The sequence below is a fragment of the Clarias gariepinus genome, chromosome 18 (assembly GCF_024256425.1).
Source record: "Clarias gariepinus isolate MV-2021 ecotype Netherlands chromosome 18, CGAR_prim_01v2, whole genome shotgun sequence".
Classification (NCBI taxonomy): domain Eukaryota; kingdom Metazoa; phylum Chordata; class Actinopteri; order Siluriformes; family Clariidae; genus Clarias; species Clarias gariepinus.
Genome location: NC_071117.1, coordinates 21,475,743 through 21,496,075, shown reverse-complemented (window position 1 = coordinate 21,496,075; position 20,333 = coordinate 21,475,743). Strand labels below are relative to the sequence as shown.

At 37.8% G+C, this 20,333-nt stretch overlaps 1 protein-coding gene across 2 annotated transcripts in view; it reads left to right on the top strand.

Annotated features, from left to right (window-relative positions):
• ptgfrnb (prostaglandin F2 receptor inhibitor b) overlaps window positions 1-20,333 on the top strand; it is a 29,749-nt gene extending 9,416 nt beyond the window's left edge. For both annotated transcript variants that reach the window (XM_053477307.1, XM_053477306.1), the window contains exons 4-9: window positions 3,463-3,828; window positions 7,858-8,280; window positions 10,583-10,990; window positions 14,071-14,175; window positions 18,404-18,709; window positions 19,258-20,333. In XM_053477307.1, the coding sequence (XP_053333282.1) occupies window positions 3,463-3,828; window positions 7,858-8,280; window positions 10,583-10,990; window positions 14,071-14,175; window positions 18,404-18,709; window positions 19,258-19,421 (1,772 nt within the window). In that variant the 3' untranslated portion in view covers window positions 19,422-20,333. The remainder of the gene's footprint in view (window positions 1-3,462; window positions 3,829-7,857; window positions 8,281-10,582; window positions 10,991-14,070; window positions 14,176-18,403; window positions 18,710-19,257) is intronic.

Sequence of the window (20,333 nt, the reverse complement as noted above, 5' to 3'; positions counted from 1 at the left end):
TTAATGGTAGGTTTATTTTAACAGTGGCAGATAGCACATCAAAAGGAAAATTCACAACTTTAAATAAAAGATAGAAACTGATTTGCATTTCATTGAGTGTAATAAGTATTTGAACCCTCTAACAAAAAAAGGCTTAATACTTAGTGACAAAACCCTTGTTTGCAAGCACAGAGGTCAAACGTTTCTTGTAATTGGTTACCAAGTTTGTGCACATTTTAGGAGGAATTTTGGTCCACTCCTCTTTGCAGATCATCTCTAAATCACCAAGGTTTCGGGGTTGTCACTGTGCAAAATCAGCGAGGGGTCAAATAATTATTTCCACTGTATATTTATTTAATTTATGTATACACTCACCTAAAGGATTATTAGGAACACCATGCTAATATAGTGTTTGACCCCCTTTCGCCTTCAGAACTGCCATAATTCTACGTGGCATTGATTCGACAAGGTGCTGAAAGCATTCTTTAGAAATGTTGGCCCATATTGATAGGATAGCATCTTGCAGTTGATGGAGATTTGTGGGATGCACATCCAGGGCACGAAGCTCCTGTTCCACCACATCCCAAAGATGCTCTATTGGTTTGAGATCTGGTGGAAGGGTACATGTGGTTATATAGGGATGGACATGGTCAGAAACAATGCTCAGGTAGCCCATGGCATTTATACGATGCCCAATTGGCACTAAGGGGCCTAAAGTATGGCAAGAAAACATCCCCCACACCATTACACCACCACCACCAGCCTGCACAGTGGTAACCAGGCATGATGGATCCATGTTCTCATTCTGTTTATGCCAAATTCTGACTATTTGAATGTCTCAACGAAATCGAGACTCATCAGACCAGGCAACATTTTTCCAGTCTTCAACTGTCCAATTTTGGTGAGCTCGTGCAAATTGTAGCCTCTTTTTCTTATTCGTAGTGGAGATAAATGGTACCCGGTGGGGTCTTCTGCTGTTGTAGCCCATCCGCCTCAAGGTTGTGCGTGTTGTGGCTTTACAAATGCTTTGCTGCATACCTCGGTTGTAACGAGTGGTTATTTCACTCAAAGTTGCTCTTCTATCAGCTTGAATCAGTTGGCCCATTCTCCTCTGACCTCTAGCATTAACAAGGTATTTTCACTCACAGGACTGCCGCATACTGGATGTTTTTCCCTTTTCACAACATTCATTGTAAACCCTAGAAATGGTTGTGCGTGAAAATCCCAGTAACTGAGCAGATTGTGAAATACTCTGACCAGCCCGTCTGGCATCAACAACCATGCCACGCTCAAAATTGCTTCAATCACCTTTCTTTCCCATTCTGACATTCAGTTTGGAGTTCAGGAGATTTCCTTGACCAGGACCACACCCCTAAATACATTGAAGGAACTGCCATGTGATTGGTTGATTAGATAATTCCATTAATGAGAAATTGAACAGATGTTCCTAATAATCCTTTAGGTAAGTATATATATATATATATATATATATATATATATATATATATATATATATATATATATATATATATATACAACGAGTTTGACCCCTTTTTTTGCACTGGCGGCACCATAAAGCACGGACACGAGGTAAGGTTTTACATGGGTAGCTCAGTGGTTAAGGCATTGGACTACGGTTCGAAAGATCCCAGGTTCAAACCCCACAACCACCAAGTTGCCACTGTTGTGCCCTTGAGCAATGCCCTTAACCCCTTAACTGCTCAGATGTATAATGAGATAAAAATTGTAAGTCTGCCAAATGCCTAAATGTAAATGTAAAAAGGAAAGAATGTGCACGTGCAGATCTGGTGGGTGGTTTGGCTTGCGCTGAATCTGTTCTCGTCAGATGGCCGGCCCGGCCCCTCACATCTCTCTCTGTGGGCGCGGCCTCAGACGGGAGTCCTCTCTGATGTCCAGCGGCTGGGTGGCTTTCCACGGCTAGGACGAAATGGCCGTGACTTAACCTCCCTTGTGGCCTCTCCCTCTTCAGCGACAGGGTTGCCATGTTCCGGCTTGTGGCCGCGTAATCCTTGTGGCGCTTGTTTGCCGCTCTTCCATGTTCTGTGCGCGCGCGGCACACTCACACATGAGAAGCCCGGGACAATTAGCATTGATGGCTCACCAGCTGTGCCTAATTTTGCTGCTCCTTCGCACAACAGCAGAAGGGGAGGCTGCCTAACTAGTGAGCTTTGGAGTAAGCGAGGAGCGATATTGATTTGGGCGCACAAAAGAATATCATAGTTCACAAACAGAGTGCTATACAACTGCAGATTAGCACATTTGTGGCAGATTATGATTTTAAATATACTATACAATTTATCAAAAGTTTGGTTGTAAGATTTTAGTTTTAAGGTTAACTCATGTGAGGTAATGTAGAATAAAAAAAAAACATATAATATGAGAGCAGTGGTCGATTTGGAGTTGAAGAGATGGTAAACTCAGAAAAAAAAAACTGCCTCGACATTCCACACAACTGAGTTTGATCAGAAATAAAGAAATAAATTTAAATTCCATCTGAGTTCTTCCAAAGGGCATTTTAGTGTAAGCGTATGGTTCGCTTTGGTGCAAAACACTACATTTAGTGAAAACACAATGTTGTTCAACTATATCCCCACAGTAAAGTATTTTGCAGATATCATGATTTTGTCTGGATGTTTTAAATCAACAGATGCAGGGAAACTAGTCAGGGTTAAGGATTCCAGAAGAAATCTGTTTCAATCTGCAAGAGTATGGAGATTGAGGGGACTTGCGAAAAAAGACAATAATGCTAAACATCTGCCATTGCTATAGTGGAAAACTTCAAAACCAAGGACACAAATGTGCTAAGAAGGCCCAGTTAAAAGTCCACAATCCAGTTAAGACTCAGTAGAAAAAATGTACAGCTGTAATCGCAGCATAAGCTAGTTCTATTACATACTGTATTTATAGTGCGGGTAAATAATCGAACAAATTTTTATTTGATTTCTAAATGAACTTTTGTGCCACAATAAAATGCATATGTACGAAATTTAAATAAATAAGAAAAAACTAATAACTAATTACAGTGTGCAGTATGTAAGTCCTAATATCCAAAAGAGTTAGGAGCAATGTCTTTTTTTTCTCTTTTAAACTTTTTGCATTATTAAGTATCTGTGACTTTTCTTAAAAACTGTTAGCCTTTCGTTCCCAGGGATACTCCTACTGGGTTGCTATGTAGGTTTACCACATGACATTTAATTACAGCTTGGGATGTATGCAGAGAGAGTGCACAGCTGTTAAAGGCCAGACACTGACCCTTAAATAAAGCAATGTAATAAGTGCACTCAATACCAGCAGTGCTGCTTTTTGGGCCCTTATTATTATAATATATTTTTAGACATTTGACTATATGTTAACATTTTAATTTAAGTACTTTTTAAAAAATAAGTATGAGGATTGCATAATGCTGTCAGACAATAATTTCTGTAATATTAACACAATTTCTTCATTATTATTTGATTACAGCTAATTCACTCACAGTGCAGGTCTTGGATAGTACCATCCTTATCCCAGGAGCCAATTTGAATCTTACTTGCCTGGTGTCTGCAGATGACATTGCAGCCTTAGGCCTTGAGGTGACATGGCTGCTAAATAACACACAGATTCTTACCCACCTTAGTCGAGATGGAGTGGTGGCAAAAACTTCAGATATATTTAGCATTAACCAGGTTGGAGAGGGTGAATTCACACTGGAAATTCACAACGTTGAGCTATCTGATAAAGGACTTTACTCATGCAGGGTGACAGCATGGATACAGCAGAGCAAGGGAAAATGGTACCGGGCTGCAGAGAAGACATCATCCCCTGTAAAAGTGGGGATCATCCCAGAAAGTGAGTTAACTCAATTAGCAAAACATATTCCTGTTCTGGGCACGGTAAAATCTGGACCTACAGTATATGAGTTTTATGAGTGTTTAATAAACACTCATAGGTAAGATCTAGAGTAACTTCTCTTGAATGTCCTTGATATGTTATGGAACATTTATTGTTGCTTATCCTATGTGTTTGCAAACAGGTAGCATTATTATTTTGGTATCATTTAGGTAATTTCTTCCTTTTAGGTAAAAAAATTACATAATATAATTAAGCCGTGCCATCCGAAACCCCAGAGTTTATTTTTGAAAAATTTGACCCACTACTGTGTATAATTAGAACATGGCTTATCACATACTAGACCCTGTCCCTAGGGTGTTGAGATGAATGAGGAAGTCTGGGGTGCAGGTAACTATGGACCTGGTATGGCTCTGTTTCAGCTTCATAGGTCATTCCAGTGTTTGTCCTCTGCCACAGAGAAGGAGTTAGATACTAAGCCTCTGTATTCTCCTGCCAGCCACAAAAAGGCACATACCTGTTTTCTTGTTGTTGGCTGGAGAAGGTGCAGAGAGCTTACACGTTTTTTGGTGGCTTTGGTAATCCATGGCCGCTACAGGTACTGTCTCTTATTTAGACCTAGATGGCACTTTTTGGGGTTTAGTGTTAGTCCTGCTCACCTGAGCACTGCCCAGAAGCCTGAATGCATGACAACATCATGTAGCCGAGTGATAGCATAGGCATGGTGATGCTGCAAGACGATGTTAAGTAGCCACTGAAAAGTGGCAGGAGCCCTATGCAGGCCACAAGGAAGCACTGGGTATTGCTTCTTTTCTTTGGCCTCTGGAACAAGGGCATTTGTGAGGTCCAAGGTGAAGTGCCTTGTTGCTCCACTGAATCATCCACTCAGGTTAGAAGGTACCATTCGAATGTGAAAATGGAAAGAACCCAGTTTTATAATTGTTAAAAAAATCCTGTATGCATGTGGCAAAGACAGCAATTTCCTGTCCTCCCAGCGGAGCAAGTTTGTAATGACTGGGTGGTATAATCTTTTAGCTAAGCTACACTAAGGCTTGCCCACTAGTTTGCTAGGCACATGAAATTAGCTAGGCCTTTAGGGGCACCAGCAGCTTTTGTTAAATGTATCCTGGGAGCTAGGGTGCTGGACAGGTTTCCAAGATAGTCATACATGTGTGGATTTAACTGCTTGGAAACAGCTAATTAAACTCATTATTGGGTGTGTGTAAGTATAGAAGTATATTTTTCTACTAATATGACATTAGTAGAAAAATATTTGTTAATTACCTATTTTTTATGATGAAGAAGAGACTAAATAAATAGTAATTACTGTAAAAGATAACTATGATGAATTGCTTTATATTTTCCATCAATGAATAAAAACACATTGATAATGTAAATGATGGATGCATAGACAAATTATTTTAAAATCATTTTATCTTTCTATCCATCAATCTGCATGTATTTAGTTTATTGTTATACTGCTTTGCTGTTTATCTTGCTAACGATTAACTAAAAGCGAATGCCGTGCATAACCAAGGCGAGGCCGCATTTACCTCGTTAAGTTAGGGTACAGTGGCTTCTGCTTTGAGATACTTGCCAATTAATTACAGGACCGAAAGACCAAATGAATCAAAAACACCACATTCTGCTTCTAAGCTTAGGAGATCATGGTCATCTAGAGACCATACCCAGGTCAATGACAAGTAATGTAGATAAGGACATACAGTAGTGTGTCTAGTGGATTCCAATGTATAAGAACTTGCAATGTTCTTAGCTCCCACCTACTTATAGCTGAATTCAGTGAGAAGACATTCACTTTGGTGCAGAATTATTAGACTTGTTGAGAGGTTTTTCTTGGCAGCCTGGTGTTCACTCTCTATAGAAGGGAAAGGTATCACCCTTCTCTTGAACACTTGAGATATATTATACTATACTTTGTCCCTCTTGCAGCTTCATTAAATTGGAGCAAAAAGACCCTACACTAGCATGGGCTTGTGTATATTATAATTAGCATATTTGATTCTCTGGAAATGTCATGGATCAATCTGATCAGATTGCCTCATCCACTTCCTAGTTCTCGTTTACCCACCAGAGACATTTTTCTTTACATAGTACAGACAGCATGGTAGCTTAGTAGAACTGTTGCCTTGCATCTCCAGGGTTCAGGTCTGTTTCCCCCCATAGGTCTGTGTGCACGGTCTTTGCATGTTCTCTCTTGTTGTTTGCTTTTTTGTTTCAATATTTTTTACTGATTTTCTTCATTTAATTTTTACTAAATCTTCACACTATAAGTACGAATGGTAGTGTTTGATAAATTCATCCTTCATTAAGCGCAGTGTGTTAAAGGAGTTACAGTATATGTGAAAATGACCTTGTTGATCAGCGCCCATGACTCGAAAATTATGCAAAGATTATGATTGTAAAACTAAAAATCTACAAATTTATTAAGGTATAAAAAATTTAATTGTTGACCGAAGTGGTCCAAATCAGATTTTATTCATTTTGTTTGCTCAAATTTGACTTAAATCTGATGTTTTTCATGCCGGTGTGAACAGCCAAAACCACATGGAATCTTTTCAGTTCTGATTTGGGGTATTTGCATATGTGATCCTGATGCAGATATGAGTTTTCGCAATACGACCTCAGTCTGAAATTGGAATTCCTGTGGCTTTTCACAATTTAGCTCCAGGAAAGATGAATGATGAGGTCTCAAATTACATGGCCAAACATGGCTATAGGTGAACTTGAGTGGCAAAGGAAATTTAAACCCTGGCATAGTCATTTTGGAATATGCCTGTGCCAACATTAAAGAAAAAAAATCCATTGATGGAAAAACCTGGTTATTCACATCTTAACCTCACACACATTCATGGTTATTTTGCAAATGCTGTCCTATTGCCAAATGATTTGTTCATATTGAAATATAACTGTATCTAGGGAAAAAAAAAAGACAAAGACCAGAAGCGAGACAAAAAAGAACAAAGAGATAGACAGAACAGATCTGGCTTGGTGATTAGATGATGAGTCTCTGGTCTGGAAAGAGTAATTAAGGTTGATTGACACCCTCCTTGTTTTGTTCCCAGACTGCTACATTCTTATCCCTAGCAACTAGCTAAAGTCAACTTTTTTTCCATCTTGTCTGTTCTATTTGTCTAGCTAACAATGTTGGATGGGCTTTATAAGTAACCCTATTTTAAGTTATTTCTTTTAATGCCTTACCAGTAGTTGGTGGATGCATTATGTCCATGCCTTCGGCTATACATTTGCCTGTCTGTCTGTCTGCCTGTCTGTCTGAGTGTCTCTCCATCCATCCGAGATTCTGAATGAGTATGAGAATGGGAGTAATTAAATATTTATAGGATTTTTTATGGAAATATTATTGCAACCAGCAGGTGAACTAATTAGATTTTAAAATTGTTAAATTGTGCTCAGCAATGCTATTGCTTGCTAGTCCACCTACCTGCTGCCCACCTAGGTGACCTGGTGAGCTGTTGCTGCCCCACCATCACAGGGTCGTTTATAGCGGTGTATCCAATTCTCATGATTTTGGTCTTTCTCATGGTATTTGGACATCCAACCTTGGCCGCTTCCCGCTCCAGATCTGGCGTCATCGAATTTGTGTCCTTTTTGATAGGAGTGTGATGTCATCTACAAAGTGGAGGTCTGTCAGGCATGTTGGTGCTTTCCGTGGGATTCCATATCTGCATCATGACATTTATGGCGAAAAGAAAAAGGAAAGGGGAGAGAATATACCCTTGCTTCACTTCTAAATAATTTAGAACTAAGGAAATGTCCATACTTCATAGACTCATTTGTTTTTTTTCTATTTTTGTGGTTTCTTTATTCCTGGATTTTATCTGTATAATTTTATTGGCCTGTATTTTGTCACTACATAAAATCTTTCCAGCCTACTACTTTTAGCTGGCTATTATTTCCGTCTTTTACCATTTTCCATCTTTTTATATGTCAGTACAGTATAGAAAGTGAAAAGCATTTGGCACTAATATGCTTCTCTCTTATTTCTTTCAGATCCGGCATTTACTGTGACTCTTAAGTCTCCAGTCATAGCCCAAAACTTGGGCGACTCCACAGAATTTCTGTGTCAAGTGTCAAACATTTCCCACTACTGGAGTAGACGATTGAGTGTCAGTTGGTTTCATTCATCTGCCTCATCCACTAACGGTCAGGTTACCACTGATGTTATTGCCTCACTGAATGAAAATGGGTCTGTCATTTCCAATGATAAATACAGGGACCGCATCGACTCAGGTCTAATCCTGGTAACCCGAACTGAACCAGCTACTTTTAAGCTTCGCCTCCTCCGTACCACAAATGCAGATGTAGGTGAATATGTTTGTAGTGTCTCATCATGGATGTTCACTCGCTATGGCATCTGGAAATATGCATCAGAACATCAATCTCATCCATTAAAACTCAGCTTGGTCTCTAAGGGTGAGGGAATTTTCACTTATTGCAATAAAATTCTACTCATTTGCAGGTGAACCTTTTCCTGGAGAGAATAACAGCATTTTTCTTAAACAAGGCTGAAAAAAAAATTCTAAAAAATATTTTAAGCTGTTTTTATTCTTAGGTTTGAACATGACTTTTCACTTTAGGGCACAGGTTTTCATTAGTTTTCATTTAAAATTTTGTTTCCTCAAACAAATATATATGTTGCTTTGCAAGTAAGTTTCATAATTATTTTATTAATATCCAGCCAATTTCTAATTTTTTGGCAAAGGTAAGCGATTTACAGGCTAAATTAGATCTCTTTAGGATGCCACAAATTTTCAAAAAACGTGCCTGGTTCACAACCCCTAAACCACAGTATCTCTAAAATGTCAACGATCCACCACTATATTTCACAGTGAATTTGGGAGCCTAAACTCATGCGTGAATATGTCTTAACCATTCATTAACATTAGTCAAACAAGTACATTATTTTCTTTTACTATGGGTCAAGGATCAAATAGTGTTTACCCCTGTAAACATTGGCAGACTTGAAAAGATTAACAGAAAAAGTATGTTCTATGGATCGCTGTAGACATGTAGTCCAGCCTAACATCTGCGATAAATAACAGGGTTAGAATTAGAGTCTTGCTCTAATATGCTGAAACGTAACAAAATAAAAAATAATAAAAAATGAAGGGTATACACTGACCTAAAGGATTATTAGGAACACCATACAAATACAGTGTTTGACCCCCTTTCGCCCTCAGAACTGCCTTAATTCTACGTGGCATTGATTCAACAAGGTGCTGAAAGCATTCTTTAGAAATGTTGGCCCATATTGATAGGATAGCATCTTGCAGTTGATGGAGATTTGTGGGATGCACATCCAGGGCACGAAGCTCCCGTTCCACCACATCCCAAAGATGCTCTATTGGGTTGAGATCTGGTGACTGTGGGGGCCATTTTAGTACAGTGAATTCATTTTTCAATTAGAAATGATTCGAGCTTTGTGACATGGTGCATAATCCTGCTGGAAGTAGCCATCAGAGGATGGGTACATGGTGGTCATAAAGTGATGGACATGGTCAGAAACAATGCTCAGGTAGCCGTGGCATTTAAACGATGCCCAATTGGCACTAAGAGGCCTAAAGTGTGCCAAGAAAACATCTCCCACATCATTACACCACCACCACCAGCCTGCACAGTGGTAACAAGGCATAATGGATCCATGTTCTCATTCTGTTTACACCAAATTCTGACTCTACCATTTGAATGTCTCAACAGAAATCGAGACTCATCAGACCAGGCAACATTTTTCCAGTCTTCAACTGTCCAATTTTGGTGAGCTCGTGCAAATTGTAGCCTCTTTTTCCTATTTGTAGTGGAGATGAGTGGTACCTGGTGGGGTCTTCTGCTGTTGTAGCCCATCCGCCTCAAGGTTGTGGCTTTACAAATGCTTTGCTGCATACCTCAGTTGTAATGAGTGGTTATTTCAGTCAAAGTTGCTCTTCTATCAGCTTGAATCAGTCGGCCCATTCTCCTCTGACCTCTAGCATCAACAAGGCATTTTCACCCACAGGACTGCCGCATACTGGATGTTTTTCCCTTTTCACAACATTCATTGTAAACCCTAGAAATGGTTGTGCGTGAAAATCCCAGTAACTGAGCAGATTGTGAAATACTCAGACCAGCCTGTCTGGCACCAACAACCATGCCACGTTTAAAATTTCTTAAATCACCTTTCTTTCCCATTCTGACATTCAGTTTGGAGTTCAGGAGATTGTCTTGACCAGGACCACACCCCTAAATGCATTGAAGCAACAGCCATGTGATTGGTTGATTAGATAATTCCATTAATGAGAAATTGAACAGGTGTTCCTAATAATCCTTTAGGTGAGTGTAATTAGAATATGTTAAATAAAGTATTTATTATACAATTGATGTAATCATTTACTTTCATCAATTCACTTAAAAGGTGCCAAAAATATGTTACATACAGTGGTAGCTGGTGCTGTGCACAGGGTCAGTGGAGAAGAGAACAAATGTTAATCTTTGTAATGTTTGCAATAACAATTCCATTGATTTTAGATTACTCGCTGATGTTTCATCAAATTGTTGTGCAGATTGTACAGTCAAAGGCAGTATAATTTACTTAACAGTATAACACAGAAATTTACAGTATAATACAGAAGATATATCTAACGGTCAAAAAAAATATAGATTTTATTAGCTTAGTATGTAAATGTAGTGATGTAAGTCTCTATGTAAGTCTCCTTACATCCTTTCCCATTTCTTCTTTCAGGCCCTGCCATCAGTGTGATCGCACGCCACAAACGGCAGGCAAATGTCAGAGGCTCCACTTTTGAAATGATTTGCCTGGCTAAATTAAAGAACCTCTGGGAGGGTGTGGCCCTCTCTGTCCTTATATTGGTCCAGTATGGTGTAGGTGCACCCAGTCGGAAACTGGTTTCTCTCAGCCCTGACCTGGTTCTCAATTTGGAGAACTGGGATAAGTCTAGTCGGCAGGACAGCCTGAGTCTAGTGAAGACTGGAAATGGGGAGTTCTTATTCCAAATCCGGAATGTACAGATGATGGATAGAGGATTCTACTCTTGTGAAGTTGGAACATGGACTAAGCCAGATGGAAATAACTGGGTGGAGATGACCAAAGGGGAGTCAAATAAAGTTCAGATTAACTTTGAGCTCACAAGTAAGTTCTTAATAAATAAACCATGAACCTAGGATTATTTTACATTTTAAATAGGTTAAAGCTTTATAAGAATATGATATTTTTTTTCTAAATGTGTGAATTTTAAATAGTGTTTCTGTTCCTCATCAAATATACCATCCTTTTTGGGACCAGGGATAGAGGTAGAGAAATGAGGCAGAGGTGGTAACATCCTCATGATATGCAGGCATGTCCATGCACATGTACTGTCTCTTCTACTGCCTTAAATAACCACTGTTAGAGGCAACGTATTTTAGAGGTTTCCATAATTATAGAAATAAATAAATTAGAATTATTAGGTTACAGCATATTTTATCATGTTACATATAAGCACATAATATACTGAAAATATTATAAAAATGCAAATGTGATATACATGTAGTCTAAAGTCAGATGTAAAAGTACAAAGATACACAGTTTTGTTCAGCAGTTTAGCATTAATTATTAGCTTAGAAATGCAATAAGATATAGAGTTAGTACATTTTACTAATTACATAACATGTTAGGTTAATAATAATAACTAGTATAACTTGCTCAATCATGAATGGACTGTTATTTTTGAAAAGATGAGTTAAATTACCATACCTGTATGTAACTGGTATTATGATATTATAAATAATAGAAATTTTTAATAAGATAGTAAGCAGTTAAGAGTATATTAATATAATAAAACAAGTATAATAGTAATAAAAACAACATGTACACTACTTAATAACAAAAACATGCAGGAATTCTGTAACCACTTTAAGCTTTAATCACAGATATTAAAACTCTCAACATATGATCATCTATGATGTGCACATTGTGGTGGTGAATTCATGTGTAAAAATTATTCCTCATGTTCCCAGAACCACATTTTCACAATTTGCACCTTGCAATCTGCCCCTGTCATCAGGGATGAACAACTCCATAGATATGATAACCTGCTCATTCTGTACATTCAGGTCATCAGCTGACTTTATTTTATTGCCACATAGCATTACTGAGAAACAGTCTAGACCTGATCACACACAGGATCATCAAGCTGCATCCAGAGCCTTGTACAGAAGCCACAATGCATGATGGAACAAAACACGTGCATTTAAACATGCAATTGTCAAAACTATCATTTGATCCTTTACATGACTTTCAACTGGGAGGATTATAAGAGTAGAATAAAAATCTACATAAACTGCGAAAAAATGATGCAAACTTGCATGAGCTTGTGACCAGCGCATTACAATATTGAATTCTGATTGGCTAATTAACGTTATTTGTAGATAATCATGTGTAGAGAGTTTTAATATTTCATTTTAATGACAAATTTAACATAATACACAGCATTATTAATCTGAAAGTGATGGTAAGGGGAATGGTGGTTTTACAAAGGAGATGGTTTTAGTAATTTTTTTAAATAAGGCCCTGGTTATAGTGCACATACCTCACAGCTTTGCCCGCATCAAGATAGTAGCCGTGCTGATGTACAATCAAATGTCACCCCCATAGTGGTGCTGGTAAGACTGGCCTCTAAACCAAAAAATTTTAAACAGTGGAGATGTGAAGTATCTGGATAAAAGTCACTATAACGATCACATTAATGTGTATTCTCTCTTCACTGCTGGTACAAGCCACTTCTTGTGGTTTTGTATTATCTTCAAATCTTTTATTTATTTATTTATTTATTGGGAGTTTTTCCTGATTTTCTCCCTAATTTAGTCATATCCAATTCCTCCCTGTCGCTAGGGGGCTCCCACATTAAGGCTACTACTACCACTCAGTCAGGAGGGCCAAAGACTGAAAGAAATGGAAAGAAAAAAGAAAATAGAAAGAAAAAACATTACACTCAAGTGATGTAAGGCTAATAAAAACAATATTCAACTATTTAAACAGCCACAAAATATCAGGGTGCTGCCAGACATATCCCAGACTAGCTGAAGTACCCATTGTTGACCAGTAAAGAGTTTGTAGAAATGGTTAACAGATTAAAGTTAAAAATAAGCTGATCCGTTTTAATATAATCAGTGATATTATTATTTAAGGCTGAAGACAACTTACAATAAATGTCTGCCGGTCTTTCTGTACAGCAGAACTCTCTACATAACTTCTTAATACAAAGAAAAGTTTTTTAAGGTGGAGCATCTTACACCTTGCTTACGCTAAGTTGTACTTCCTTCATTGCTAGCCAAATACACTCCCTGTTTAGTAACAGTCAAAAAAAGAGTAGATAGAATAAAGATTAAGTTTTGTCTCATAATGACTCCAGCACGTTAAAATTTACTTACACCACTTTACTTCAGTACACTTAAGTAATATCAGTAAAAATATTCAGTTTAGATTTTCCAATGATTATCTATTGGTGCAGGTGTTAGTTTACTTTGAACAAGTAGCTTATTAGTAGCTTTTTTTAACTTTGGACTTTAGGGTTCTCCAATGTATGAAACGTCAAGATATCACTTCTTTTATTTATATAGATGTAGGGAAAATATAAGCTCTGTTAGGACTTTTGTTTGGGATTTAATCTGACATTTTCACCTTGTAGTAAATGTATTCTTTCTGAGCATATTTGCCTGATGTGGGGTAACATTAGGTGATGTAACAAGAAGGAAAATTTGTCCATTCCCAATCATTAGACTATTCTCATATGAGAACTTCTCTTCCAATCAGTCTTTTCTTTTATCCTCTTTGTGTTTCATTTAGGAAGTTGCAATGCCTGGCTTGTCACTTCATGTGCAGAAAACCTCTACCCAAACCCATAAATTCTTACCACCCATAAGGCAGGATTTATCTGTAAAGATGAGAAGCCCAAAATACCCTCAAAGTTAGCTTTTTTCTTCTTCTTGTAATGTTTTGGCAGATTAAATACTTTGTGGCAGTCATCAACACTGCACATTAAAAAAATTGTTACATTGTGTTTAAATGCTTTAAGTATATAATAAATTTATTTAAAAAAAAAAAACAGGATGGGAAAACAGTTTACAGTTGTTAATTGCTGCTTAAAATGTATAGGTGCAAAATGGAAAACTAGAGGTAAGTTTAAAAAATGCTTAACTTTAATCTCTTTTTTTTCCTTTTGTTTTTCTCAGGGCCATCATTTGATCTTTCCATAACTTCAGACACTACCAGTGTTTACCCTTGGGAAACGGTTAAGATAGATTGCATTATTACTGTATCAGGAACTTCCAAAACAGGTATCCATATTTGTTGTTGTAGAAAACTTAATTGCATTACTTGAAAAAGCTACTTCTGCTGTAAATGTTAATGTACCCCACATGTTCTTAAAATCTTATGTTAAAGACCACAGTGTGTAATCTACATTTTAAAAGAAATTTTTAAAGAATTATTATTTTTTTTGTAAAACAGTTTGTTTTGTTTTGCATATTAGCATATGCAACAAATCAGTCCGTAAATGGAGTCAGGTCCATAAATATTGGGATATCAAATAGAGAATGCAAAGTCATTAACCAGAGGGTATTTCCATCCAAACTGTGTGACCACTGTAGGAATTACAGCAATTTATGCATTTGGCATCAAGTGTGCCACCTGAATTTGACTTTTTTGCCATTAAAGGTGCAGTAATTGCTTGTACTATAATAACAAATGGAGAATGTTTTTCCTCGGTTTGCTAAAAAGTATGTTCTATGGAACACTGTAGACCTGTAGTCCAGCCTAACGTCTGAGGTAAATAACAGGGTTAGAATAAGAGTTTTGCTCTAATATGCTGAAACGTAACAAAATAATTTAAAAAAATAAGGGGTATAATTAGAATATGTTAAATAAAGTATTTATTATACAATTGATGCAATCAGTTATGTTTTGAGATTTAGCTTATCTTATAAGATACTGTACAAACCTATGTTGTAAGATTGTAGCTTGAGCTGTGTGTCTGATTAAAGCTCTCCTTGTCTGGCTTGTCAGTTTAGATGGAGTAGGATTGGTAGGTTTGCAGTTTTGCCATACTCTTACCATTTTCAGGTGATAGATTGAACAGCGTTCCATGAGATGTTCAAAGCTTGGGATATTTTTTTTATAACCTACTGTAACCCTCCCTTAAACTTCTCCAGAACTTTATCCCTAAACCTCATTTGCCAAAGGCTTTTCAGCATCCTTTCGAAAACTCAAACAAACCATCTGTAAATGGCCCCTCATGACTTTGCAGCTTTCAACCCATTCAGGTTCAATTTCACGCTCCTCAGTGTTTGGGTGTGTTGCAGAATAAAGGAGCAGGGGGTGGGTGAGGGTGGTGGGGTGTTTGTTGTAACAGCAGGCCCCACGCACAAAACTGCTTTCACATGGAGGAAAGCCTGTTGGTATGGCTCCATCCACTAGACCAGATCTGGTTCTCTTTTTCCCCTGAGGTCAGTGAGTTGGCTGGTGAGGTCAGACATAAGAGATACTGAAAAGAGACACATGCCTAATAGGACCCACCAGTCTCAGGAATTGCCTCACAAAAGCAGATTAAATGTTTTCCTCATTCTGATGTTTGATGTGTAACATTTAAGCACTTGACCTGAAGCTGCCTGATTTTATAATTGTGTTACTGCAACATGGATTGGATAACTGGATACAGACCTAGTGTACAGGTGTTCCTATTGAAGTGGATGATGAGTGTAAATACATAACATGAAAATAAACAGTCTCCCTCAGCAGAGTGAGAGTGAATCTCAAATCCAACACCAAGTCCAAGATGAGTTTTGAGCTTAAATTTTTTGAGCATTTAAAATGTACCATGTTTTTCTTTTTACTTTATTTTTCATTTTACCAAGTGATCACCTTCAGGTGACGTTGGGTTTACTTAACTGGTGGGTCTTCCTTCTCCACTTAAACCAAATTTGGTCAACTACAGGCTACGCAAATTCATATAATCATTCTGGCGTTTATGTTTGCCAGACCTGCAAGACTACAGCCAGATTTTACTTTTTCATTTTTTTTAAAGTAATGTCTCTCTGTTATTTCTACACACTATTTCCCTCTCTACTCCTGCCTCTTTTAAAGAGTTCTCTGATATCTAAACTAAATGACGCAATAAAGTTTGATCAAGATTGTTATCGATAATTTTACAACACATCGCCACTTATCTTGAATTTTGGTTTCAGTTGTGTTCCTATGACATTGTGGATTAGATTATCCACTGCCAAATCCAGGAGCTTTTAAAACTTTAATGTGAGATTTTACTTGAGCACAATATTGGGGGAAGTGCCTCAGTAAAAAGGGTCTAGTAATGCCCATGGTTTGTCAGTTTCAGAGCACTCTCTAGGAGATTTTAATGTCCAAATGGACCCATGACTTGACTTGACAAAACTTGACAAAGAAACAGATAAAATAGACCTTTGATATGAGTGATTATTAGGTGAAACAGGTGTGAGTAATCAGCATGTGATTAGGTCATGTGATGGAAAGTAGATAATACTTACTTACAGTAAGGGTCAGAGGCACAGAAATATACAAATATAATTTGTTCTTGTGGCAAGTTCTAAAGGCGACAATTCATATTGTGAAACGCATTGTCCCGTAAGAAATAACGTAAAAACAGAATCTATTCCAGCCTCCCATAAACATTACCTTTACAGTTTAAGAATATACCTTTATATTTTTTCTTCCAGTCTGTCTTTCAGTCAAAGTCAAACACATTTCCCAAGATGGCGCTGTACGCTACACTTTGTTGATGTCGCTGCATTGTTAGAACTAGCATTGTTATTGGCTAACTGATTTCTTTTTTCGATACTTTCTCAGCAGGAGAGGGTTAATGTTGTGAAAGAGCTTTCATGCTGCATCTGACCTTTTCCTAATTGCTTTCAGTGTGACAAATGCTGTTCTTTTTGTTGCAAACTGATAAAGGAGAAAACCTTAAGAAAAACAGACTGACAAGGGAATCTCCACTTTTCTGGATGACAGTGTGATTTTTCCACCACTGTATTCTATTGTAGGAAACACAGATAGAGCTGAAGCATGTTTAGTATAACAGGAAGGACATACTGTAGCAATAACACCAGACATACAGTTCCAATCTAAAACTATTACACACCTTCTAATTCAATGTCTTTTATTAAATGATCAGTTTACTGATCACTAAAGTTTACTGATTATACAGTAACATCCAGATTTACCATCAAATTTTTTTTTTAATGCTGGACTGGTGTTTGGAAAAAAAATTATCCCAACTGAGCCAACGGTTTTTCTCTCTCTTGCACTGCGGAATTGTGGGTAATCGTCTCCCCTGCTGGGTCTTAGTGCTCATCTCTTACTGGTATAATCAATATCCTTGCATGCGTGTACTGTTAACTAAAACACTGTGACCACGAGTGTGTGTAAAACATATTTTATTTTATGTTTGTAAGCGGGTGTGTACAGCGCGCGGGTAGAGCAAAAGAAAGTCTTATTACAGAGGTTAAAAATCCATTTTCTCCCTCAGCCTGTCGTTATGTGTGTGCGTGCGCATAATTTGACACCGTGCCGGTTCACACACTCTCTCTCTCTCGCCTTTGGTGTGGGGAGGGGAGGGGGTGCTTTACATACACTCACAAACACGCTCTCACGATTCTTTTCAAAGGTAAAGTGCAGGTTAATTTGTTTGTTTGTTGTACTTTACAGCAGTAATTCCGTTAGTATGCCCTCACACATTAGCGATGTTCCTTGTTAATTTTCCGACAAAACAGTCTTTCCGTTAAATGTCTGTGTGTGTGTGTGGGGGGGGTAAAGGTTTACTGTGTAAGATAAGGGAGAGACAGGAGGGGCTAAAAGTAAGAGTCTCCTCTTACGTTAGTGAGAAATAATTTTGCCACATGAGTTGGCCCCTACGCAGTCCTGCCAATTTAATTCTCCCATCACTGGTACAAGATCTCAACCAATAATGTGAATGCAACTCTGTTTCTAGACTAACTTGACCATGGTCTCATGCTAAAGCTTTGCAAATGGCTGACAGTGTCTTTGTTTTATTTTAAATTGTTACTTCTCTGTATGATAGTGTAAAATATTGGGGTTAAAACATCGTTGTGTTGTCTTCCAGTGAAACGCTTTTTGTGTTTCGTCATATGGTAATATAAGTGTTTCCTTTGACTGCATTTAACACAAACAATTTTGCTATGATGTCTGCAGTCGCTCTGATTGTTTAATGACATTGTTGTTTTTTTTTCATTCAAGTCACCATCAGTGAACAGTAGGTAACCTCAAAAATGTGGAAGTCCTGTTAACTAAATACATTTCCTTTTATATAATCGCACATTTCATCATATAGCACATTACAGTTTATTCATAGTTGTCCTATCAACTATCACCAAAATGAGGATGGGTTCTCTTTTGATTCTGGTTTCTCTTATGTTTTTTTTTCTCCATGTTGTCTTTGAAGTTTTTTTTTTGCCACTGTCACCTAGAACCGTCCTCTGTAGCTCTTATAATTATATGCATTTTTTTCCCACCTAGACAATGTTGCATATGAAATACGATGGTATCAGAATCATTTAAGAGGATCAGATAGCCTCATACTGTTGGCCAGTATAGATCGATGGGGTGTGGTGAGGAAAAGCCCTCGTAATGACAGCAGTGACTGCAGCTTGGAGCGTATCAGAACCCAAACATTTACCCTCACCATTCATGGGACCCAAGACAGTGATGCTGGCGAGTATTACTGCACTGCCACACCATGGATACAATCAACTGCAGTAGAGGATTGGAAAAAAGAAGCAGATATCATATCCAAGAAGGTCTTTCTCAATGTCAAATTTTCATGTGAGTTTAATTTTAATTCCATAGGTATGTGGTTGGCAGCACGGTGGTGTAGTGGTTAGCACTGTTGCCTTGCACCTCCAGGGTCTGGGTTCGATTCCCTGCCAGGCTCGATTCCCGTCTCTGTGTGCATGGAGTTTGTATGTTCTTCCCGTGCTTAGTGGGTTTCCTCCGGGTACTCCGGTTTCCTCCCACATTCCAAAGATATGCAGGTTAGGCTAATGGGCGTTCACAAATTGCCCGTAGTGTGTGTATGTGTGTGTGCCCTGCAGTGGATTGGCACCCTGTCCAGGGTGTACCCTGCCTCATGCCCTAAGCCTCCTGGGATAGGCTCCAGGTCCCCGCGACCCTGAATGCAGGAAAAAGCGGTATAGAAGTGAGTGTATGAGTGAGTTATGTGGTTTCTTCCAGGTATTACCTGTGAACTACCACACAAACACAAGTATTTTGTTTGAAAAAGTCCCAACATGTTTGGTGTAAGAGTTAATCTTAACATTTTCATTTTATTATAGCATAAATCTGTATGTGATGCTTATTCTTATTTCTTTCAGTTTGGGATTCAATTAAATTACCTTTGCTTTATGGGACCTGTATATCCCTCACTGTGGGTCTCTCTTCTCTCATTCTGGGCCTTCTCTGTTCTCTGTGCTGCTGGAGAAACACCAAGCAAACACCACCCACTCGCGCCAAGCTCCTCAACTCGCAAAATGATTGACATACACAACGTACATGAAGCACATGCTTGTCTGTTTCCTAACCAAACCAGCAACATGATTAACTAAAGTTTCATAGACTGAAAACAGTGAAAAGGAGAGAATGCACCTATGGCATTTATTTGAGTTTTATTGTGATTTTACACAAAAAAGTATGGATTTTTTAGAATACTTTTTATTAAAATTAGACATTTTACTCTTTTACACAAAAATATATTTGTACTACTACGACTACGAAACAATTCAATACTCAGCCACTGAATGCAGTGCCGGTCCCAAGCTTGGCTAAAATGGGAGGGTTGCTTCAGGAAGGGCACCTGGCGTAAAACCTGTGCCAAGTTGTTGTGTGGATCGAAAGACAAATAACTGAAATACTAATCCTGCCAGCCAGTATAGACTTTTAATATATTTTACAGAAAATCTTTCGATGCTCAAAGAATGTAGTGCAAGTGCATTTTGTAACTAAGTGGACTAAGCAACTCTTTTCAGAAAAGTTCGACTCTGATGTTTGTATATGACTTGTGGTTTTAATTGTTTGTGTTTTTTGTTTTTAGACTAATTTAGTTAGATGACTTACAAGTCTAATTTCTATGGTCTTATATTGTGTATCTTATGATGATGATGATGATGATGATTATTATTATTATTATTATCTTGTAATTTGTTTTACTTAGAAAGTTAATGAGTGAACTTTTTCTGTTTGCACAGATTCTTTAGCAGTATAATGTAGTGATTGTGAAGCTTTCCAGGAAAGCCTCAGAAATAAGGTTTTACCCAAAACATCTATTATTTTACCATAAACGCAAGTACAGACAAAGATTAGTTTAAGGAAGAGACAATGTTTTAAAAAGTTAAAGGAAAAGGATGGTGTGATGCTTGGCGTCACATGTCTGAGAAACCATTTAGCATAAAAG